Source organism: Eschrichtius robustus, chromosome 8 (assembly GCF_028021215.1).
Source record: "Eschrichtius robustus isolate mEscRob2 chromosome 8, mEscRob2.pri, whole genome shotgun sequence".
Classification (NCBI taxonomy): domain Eukaryota; kingdom Metazoa; phylum Chordata; class Mammalia; order Artiodactyla; family Eschrichtiidae; genus Eschrichtius; species Eschrichtius robustus.
The window spans coordinates 107,790,565-107,799,640 of NC_090831.1; the positions used below are offsets into that span (position 1 = coordinate 107,790,565).

The window sequence follows — 9,076 nt, forward strand, 5'->3', positions numbered from 1 at the left end:
CTTAAACAGTTATGTATGGGATCAAAGTAACAAAAATAATAGGTTGAAGATAACGTAAAATGACACAAGAAATACGTACATTAGATCTAAATAAAATATATATGTACCCAGCTTAACTCTATGCTGTTTCTCTTCTTCACTTCTAAGAAAAGTATCCAAGGTTCGTAGGTCTGTCATGTAGTCTTCTTTGTCAGTAGGGGAGTTGTAGACGGTGGGTGAAGAACGGTAGCGAGATCTCAATCCACTGTTCTCCACTGGTCCAACAGTGGTAGGGTATGGAGAAGATGGAGAGGGACTATAGCTGGCCAACTATACAAAATAAAAGAAATTTATTTTATTTTTCTTTAACTGAAATTTCTTTCTTTTGGTTTTTGACTTTCAAAAAGTACACACCAATTAGAATGGCCAAAATCCAGAGCACTGACAATACCAAATGCTGACGAGGATGTAGAGTAACAGGAACTTGGATTCATTGCTGGTGAGAATGCAAAACAGTCACTTTGGAAGACAGTCTGGCAGTTTCTTACAAAACTAAACATACGATTACCAAAATAAACATCCTCCTCCTTGGCATTTACCCCCAAAAGCTGAAAATTTATGTCCATACAAAGACCTGCACACAGACGTTTATAAGAAACTTTATTCTTAACTGTCAAAACTTGGAAGCAACCAAGATGCCCTTCAGTAGGTCAATGGATAAACTGTGGTACATCCAGATGATGGAATATTATTCAGCACTAAAGGAAATGAGCTAGCAAGCCATGAAAAGACGTGGAGGAAACTTAAATGCATATTACTAAGTGAAAGAAGCCAATCTGAAAAGGCTACATATTGTATGATTGTGGAAAAGGCTGGGGTAGGGGGAGGATGTATAAGCGGAGCACAAAGGATTTTTAGGGCAATGAAATTACTCTGTATGAAACCATAATGGTGGATACATGTCATATGTTTGTCCAGACACATAGACTGTACACCACCAAGAGTGAATGCTAATGTAAACTATGGACTCTGGGTGATAACGATGTGTTAGCACAGGCTCTTCTATTCGTACCACTCTGCAGCAAGATGTTGATAGCGGGGGAGGCTGTGCCTGTGCGGGGGGCAGGGGTACACAGAAAATCTGTTTTCTATTCCTCTCAATTCTGCTGTGAACCTGAAACTGTTCTAAAAATAGTCTATTTTCCAAAAAAGTAATATATGTATATTTTAAAAAATGAAATGCATGAAGAAAATAAGCCATACTTGTAACTCTACCACCTAGAGATACTACAAACCTTTTTCACATTTCATGTATTTTCAACTCTTTAAATGTACATATATGTTAATATATTTTTGTTTTCATATAATTGAGGTAATACCCTTTAGCATTATATTGTTTTTTTAAAGTTAACAAGAATTTTTCTATAAAAATCCTTTGTAAATATTCTTACTAGCTATATAATACTTCATAATACAAATCTATCATAATTTATTTTTACATTCTTATATTCTAGACATTTGGATTGTCTAAAATTTTTGGTTACTGTAAATAATGTTATGATTAGCATCTTTGTGCATAAATCTTTGCTTAATTTCTGATGACTTCCTTTAGGAGATCCCTAGAACTGAAATGACTTGATCAAAGCATATGAACATTTTTAATACACATTTCCATTCTATTAAATGAAAATGTTGTACTAAGTTATCCTCCTATCAGAAGAGGACAGGAACACCTATTTTGGTATGTGTCCATCAGCATTACTATTTAAAAATATTTATGATATATAAGAATTTTTTAAAAATGTATATTTAATTTGCATTTTCCTTATACTTATTAAGTTAAACACCTTAAAAATACAATTACTTGTCAGTAGTATTACCTATTTTATTAACTACTTACTCCAGTACATTGACAATTTTTTTCTACTGGGGTTTCATGATCAATTTATATTAGTTTATAATAAATTAAGGATTAACAAATTTTATAATATTTAATGCTGTTTACAAATAAAAATGTTAATCTTCTTCCACACTGATTTTTCTTTTATTTCAATTAACATGTTAAATCCTTATATATATTATGACTGTGTCTGGGCTACTGTTTCATTAACTGGTTTTATCTTGCTCAAGGGGTGTAATATTTTATGCTTCCTTGACATTATCTTATTTCATTCTCTCAATAAGTGGTAAATATTATTACTGTATTAATTTTAGGTATAAGAGGTTAGGTAACTTGCTCAAGATCATACCAGGACACCATTCCAGTTTTCTGACTCTATTCTGTTCCAAGGCAGTGATTTCCACCATTCTGTCTTCCAGGTCACTTATCCATTCTTCTGCCTCAGTTGTTCTATTATTCCTTCTAGTGTATTTTTCATTTCAGTTATTGTATTGTTCATCTCTGTTTGTTCTTTAGTTCTTCTAGGTCTTTGTTAAACATTTCTTGCATCTTCTCAATCTTTGCCTCCATTCTTTTTCCGAGATCCTGGATCATCTTCACTATCATTATTCTGAATTCTTTTTCTGGAGGGTTGCCTGTTTCCACTTCATTTAGTTGTTTTTCTGGGGTTTTATCGGGGACATAATCCTCTGCTTTTTCATTTTGTCTAACTTTCTGTGATTGTGGTTTTCGTTCAGCAGGCTGCAAGATTGTAGCTCTTGCTTCTGCTGTCTGCCCTCTGGTGGATGAGGCTATCTAAGAGGGACTGGGTCTTGCTCTGGTGGGCAGGGCCATGCTCAGTAAAACTTGTCTGCTGATGGGTGGGGCTGTGTTCCCTCCCTGTTAGTTGTTTGGCCTGAGGCGACCCAGCACTGGAGCCTACAGGATATATGGTGGGGCGGCCTCCAGGAGGGCTCACGCCAATGAGTACTTCCCAGAACTGCTGCTGCCAGTGCCCTTGTCCCCACAGTAAGCCTCAGCCACCCCCCACCTCTGCAGGAGACCCTCCAACACTAGTGGGTAGGTTGGTTCAGTCTCCTATGGGGTCACTGCTCCTTCCCCTGGGTCCTGGTGCGCACAAGACTTTGTGTGTGCCCTCCAAGAGTGGAGTCTCTGTTTCCCCCAGTCCTGTGGAAGTCCTGCAACCAAATCCTGCTGGCCTTCAAAGTCAGATTCTCTGGGGATTCCTACTCACATTGCCAGACCCCCTGACATGGGGCTCAGAACTTTCACTCCAGTAGGAGAAGTTCTGTGGTATAATTGTTCTCCAGTTTGTGGGATGCTCACCTGGTGGGTATGGGATTTGATTTTATCGTGATTGTGCCCCTCCTACTGTCTCAGTGCAGCTTCTCCTTTGTCTTTGGTTGTGGGGTCTCTTTTTTGGTGGGTTCCAGCGTCTTCTGGTCAATGGTTGTTCAGCAGTTAGTTGTGATTTCAGTGCTCTCGCAAGAAGAGATGAGCACATGTCTTTCTACTCTGCCATCTTGAACCAATCTCCTCCAGTTTTCTAACTCTGGAGCTTACACTTCTAACATGTTTTATTGGATCAGAATGATCTGTTCATACAATAGCAAAATGCTGACAACTGTTGAAGATGGGTAATAGATACGCAGGAGTTCACTATACTGGTCCCTTCATTTTTGTGTATGTTTGAAAATTTCCATAATCAAAAGTTTAAAAAGTAATTGTTTCTTGAAAATTTAAAAGAACTCAATGGTAAAACTTCTGGGCCCTAATGTGTTCTGTGGATGTATTTGATTAATAGTTTTTAAATTTTCTTCCTTGATTTATTTAGGTTTTCTACTACTCTGTCAATTTTAGCATTTTTTTTTAAAACATCTTTATTGGAGTATAATAGCTTTACAATGGTGTGTTAGTTTCTGCTTTATAACAAAGTGAATCAGTTATACATATACATATGTCCCCATATCTCTTCCCTCTTGCATCTCCCTCCCTCCCACCCTCCCTATCCCACCCCTCTAGGTGGTCACAAAGCACCGAGCTGATCTCCCTGTGCTATGCGGCTGCTTCCCACTAGCTATCTATTTCACGTTTGGTAGTGTATATATGTCCATGCCACTCTCTCTTTGTCCCAGCTTCCCCTTCCCCCTCCCCATATCCTCAAGTCCATTCTCTAGTAGGTCTGCATCTTTATTCCCATCTTGCCCCTAGGTTCTTCTGACCATTTTTTCTTCTTCTTTTTTTTTTTAGATTCCATATATGTGTTAGCATATGGTATTTGTTTTTCTCTTTCTGACTTACTTCACTCTGTGTGGCAGTCTCTAGGTCCATCCACCTCACTACAAATAACTCAGCTTCGTTCCTTTTTATGGCTGAGTAATATTGCACTGTATATATGTGCCACATCTTCTTTATCCATTCATCTGTTGATGGACACTTAGGTTGCTTCCATGTCCTGGCTATTGTAAACAGAGCTGCAATGAACATTTTGGTACACGACTCTTTTTGAGTTATGGTTTTCTCAGGGTATATGCCCAGTAGTGGGATTGCTGGGTTGTATGGTAGTTCTTTTCTTAGTTTTTTAAGGAACCTCCATACTGTTCTCCATAGTGGCTGTATCAATTTTAACATTTTTTTTCCCCAGAAAAATAATTATTCATTTCATTAATTTTTCCAAAGTATTACTTTGGTTCAACAGACACATATAGCATCTATATTCCATACACTGTGCTAAGGAAACAAAGATGAATAGAAACACATAATCTTGTGCTCAAGGTTATAATATAGTAGAAAACAAGATAATTAAGCAATGTTATGAGCTTTATGTACAGAGCTAATTAGTAGATACTAATAATAGTTTTTAAGAAATAAAAATAAATATTCAAGAGTAAACTAGGGTATATCCACTAGATGAGTATTAATTAGCCATTAAACAGAAATTATGTTTGGGTGGTAGGACGATGAGTGATTTTTTCTACTAATTTCCTAACTTTCTGTAATGATCATATGGTACTTTTCCCATGAAAACAAAGTAAAACTATTTTAAAAAGTCATATTTACCTATGGGTTATGAATTACCCTCATAATATTTAACTTATACAAAATTTTCTAAATTCCATTACTTGCCAAAATTATTATTAGGTAACCAGTAGTATGGAATTTCATTACAAAGAAATATTATGTAAAAGGGTAAGGGCAGACAGTGTGTTGATTTCATTTCCAGACATCTCTCATAACTATAGAGATATTAGTCTAACTAGTGACAGTATCTGAATATGTGACCATCCCAGGAATTCCCTGATGGTCCAGTGGTTAGGACTCCGTGCTTCCACTGCAGGGAACACGGGTTCAATCCCTGGTCAGGGAAGTAAGATCCTGCAAGCCACGTGGTGTGGCCAAAAAAAGGTACTTGAAAATGTGACCATCCCTCTTTTAATGCTTCTTTTATAGCCTTATGCATCAGGCAGGAGCCACAATTTCAAATTTGTCAATTTTGTTTCTATCAAGCCTAAAAATTAAAACAAAAGTCCACTCTACCGTGGGAGATGGAATGAAGGTTTCTCATCATCCTATGGAGAGTATTCATACTCAAGAGTCAAGTTACACGACAATCCCAGTTTCTAGCTTAGAAGATACTCCAATATGATGAAAAGCATTAATACTCTATAAGGATATACAAAAGTTTCACATAAAGAAGCAAAGAAAGAGGGAAAACATGAGTAAAGGAAACTAAAGTAAAAAATCATCATAATTTCAACTTTTAAAGACAGCAGAAAGATCCTAGATGGTGAACCTCAGTTCGTTATCTTTTCAAAAGCTAAATCTTTTCTTTTGTTTTAAGATGCGATATAAAGAACTTCTAACTGGTGTCAGGAAATCTGGCTTCTATTCTTAGCTCTTAAATGGGCAATTTGGGCAAGTCAATTACCCACTGGTCCTGGGTTTCTTTATTGATAAAACAAGGAGTTTCGACTCACTAGATGATTTTCAATTCAAACCTCCCAATTCTAAAATAGTAATGTGATTGGCCAAGAGAAAAGAGTCATTACCTTGTTATAACCACTGATGGGTGAGTAGGTCACTCCAGGGCTATAAGAACCACTGCCACCTGATGACAGACCTTGTAGCTGAGGGCTATATCCAGTTATACAGCTGGTGGTGAACTTGGGGCTGGTACTGGGTGAGCGAGATGGGCTATAACTTAATACACTCTGACCCTGAATTGAAGGAGAAGGTGGAGAGGGAGGCATTTGGGGTGCTGCCAGATCACGTGGAGGAGTAGTCTGTACAACTAGAAGGAACAAACAAATAATTGTGTGTAAGTATAAATAAAATTTCTATGAAAACAGATTTAATGAACTGAATCTTTTCCTTCAGGAAAAGGGCAAGTAATAGAGTGACCTGGTTGTTAAATTACATAAAGTATTACTACCAAAGGACACAAATGGTTGTTTACCATTTCCATAGAGTTCAAAATAAGAAATTGGCTTTAATGTAGCAAAAGTTAGTCATTTAATTTTAACAGTAATTAAACAATGGAACAAACTTCCATGAGGCTGTGAATGTTACTCAATTTATATAAATCGGAATGATAATCATTGATCTTAAGACCATTTACTGTAGAACTGTTTAATATAGTTGAACCAGATGGCCTTAGAAGTCCCTTCTAGCTGAGTCTATGAGAAGAGAAAATTAAATTGAGAAAGATTTATTGCCAACCTTTCACCCACCTTTGCAAAAGATATGAAACACTTACCAGCTGTTTTTAACCCTAAAAGTGTTTGCTGTCCAGGGCTAACAACCAGACTTGTTGGTGCCACAGTGTACTTGAAATATCTCCAGAAGTCAAATAAAGCATTTAGGCTGAAGAGAGATGCAAGGGCAAGCTCTGGAAGAGAACAATTTATTTATTTTTTAAAAGGGGGGGGTGGAACATTTAAAGGGGGGGGAACAAAACCATGCATACTTTAGCAAATTAACAACAACAAAATTGAAAACTATCTTCTTATTCCTCATAAGAGTTACCACTTCACTTAATGAATGTCTATTATGTGTAGGGCATTTACCAGTGAGTTGGAAAATATTATCACTAATCCTTACAACCTTTTACAGTAAACATTTTCACCTTCATTTTAAAGATCAACCACCAGTTGTAAAGAAGTCAAGTGACTTTTGCAGTAGCTCACAGCTAGTTACTGAAGCCATGATTCTAACTCAGGTATGCAGATTCCAAAACTCTTGCTCTTCCACTTGCCACACCACTTCCCTATCGCAGACTTTAGCTTAATGTATGTATTAGACTTTGGAATTTACTTCAATGGCCATAAGGACCCTTTATACCCAAGGACTACTGAAGAGCAGACAGAGAGGAAGGATGAGGAAACTGAGGAAGCCATCAATGCAGCAGAAATCGGGTTGATCTTGAAAGGTGAAAAGGTAGAGAAGTAGGGAAGGCAATTCAGGGAGACAAATACAAACACAAATCTCACCAGCTCCAAACTTTATTTTTCTTTACAGAACTCATGATTATCTGGAATCGTATTATTAATTTGATTGTCTCTTCTACTAGAATATTCCTTCCATGAGGGCAGGGACCTTGTTCCCTTCCTGGTGTATTACCAGTTTTGGGAACATAGCAGGCACTCAAATATTTGTCGAATAAAGGAATGAATACTAAGCTGAATTAAACTTGAACGCAGTTTTTCACTGGGAGTAACTACACTGCAGTGAAAATTAATTACTTACCTATATACCAGAGGGGCCAGTGTGTCACATTATAATATGAACTAATCAATTTTCCAGTCCTGAAAGAATTAAAAAGGCTTTTTAATAGTAACAAAACAAAACAAAACCACACAAAAATCAAAACAAACACAAAACCTGTGGAACCAACCATTGGCCTCTTAAATTTTCACTTTTTTCCCCCTTTTTGGCTAATTAACTTACATTTCAGTATATATCATTCCAGCCATAGATACATTTAGGAGTCCCCAGGCTAAAACCACTTTCCTAGCTTCTGTTTCTTTTCTCATCTTGATGGTTCTGTCAATAAGGGAAGCACTAGGGTTTGGCTCCCCTTGCATCTGTTCAAAATCAAAAAGCATGAGAATTAAAAGAAACAACTTCTCCATTTAAGAAATCAAACTTGTTATAAGGTAACTAAAAATTGCATCTACTTTTCCTCATCTTCAAATGTCTTTCCTAACTTTTTCTAATTTTAATATTAGTATATGAAAAGGGAACCCTAAATTACAGCTTCATTGGCACCACATTGTAATCAACAGAGAACTGGCTGTTTCCCTCAGAGAATAATTTAACACTTCCAATAAAGAAAAATATTTTATTTTGTAATTTAAGGGTTAGTGGTTATGTTTGCAATTACGCCCTGTTGTGTTTTTGGAATATGTCACAAGGACTAGGCCAAGGGCTATAAGAAATTCAAATTACCTAGTTCTGGGAGAAAGTATTCCAAGTAAGATATGTCATTACTCTCCTCCCACATGCTCGTGCATAAGTCATTAACTGCCTATGATCTTTATTTAACAGCTCTGCACACGACCGACACACGCCAGAGATCTCTGATTCGTGTTGCTGATAAAATATAAGGATTTAATTTTAGAAGGGCGAGTACTCATGGTGTGAAGGGGATACGGGTGAGTTGGGGAGAGTGAGCAGTTTTGGTCCACATTAGGATTTATTAGTTCCTCTGTTTTCCTAGGCCTCATCTCTTGCAGACAAGTGTTAAGACTTGCTCCAGATATATGGAGTCGTAGCCCACAGAGTAAGAGCAGTACCCTTCCCGGCACCCTGCCCCCGAGTCAACACTACACAGTGCGGAGAGCTTCCCTCCCTGGCTCTCGCAGCACAAACTTTATGGCTTCTTTCCTCCCTTCCACCACGGGTAGTGGGAGGTCTGGCCACACTCCCCTTCGGCTGAACCCTCGCCAGCTCCGCAGGCGCGTAACTCCCACGGCCCGCGTGGACTCAAGAGTCCAGACACCACAAAGACGACCCCGAAAACGCACCGTGTTCTTCGCCCGGAAGCGGCTGGCTCGCACCACTCTCCACTGCACATGCGCGAAGCCAAGCGTTAAGGCGAAAACGACCGGCTTGTGAGGCTACAGTTACAGGAAGAACGAGACTGTCTCTTCTCGCGAGAAGAGGGGAGTGGGGGAGGGACAGGGGCTAGGAGCGTTA

General features: G+C 38.1%; 1 protein-coding gene across 2 annotated transcripts in view; it reads right to left on the bottom strand.

Annotated features, from left to right (window-relative positions):
* TMEM209 (transmembrane protein 209) overlaps positions 1–8,986 on the bottom strand; it is a 30,368-nt gene extending 21,382 nt beyond the window's left edge. For both annotated transcript variants that reach the window (XM_068549454.1, XM_068549453.1), the window contains exons 1-6: positions 8,905–8,986; positions 7,826–7,962; positions 7,625–7,683; positions 6,636–6,767; positions 5,929–6,170; positions 108–309 (exon numbers count right to left, since the gene is read on the bottom strand). In XM_068549454.1, the coding sequence (XP_068405555.1) occupies positions 108–309; positions 5,929–6,170; positions 6,636–6,767; positions 7,625–7,683; positions 7,826–7,962 (772 nt within the window). In that variant the 5' untranslated portion in view covers positions 8,905–8,986. The remainder of the gene's footprint in view (positions 1–107; positions 310–5,928; positions 6,171–6,635; positions 6,768–7,624; positions 7,684–7,825; positions 7,963–8,904) is intronic.
* Positions 8,987–9,076: the final 90 nt, after the last annotated feature.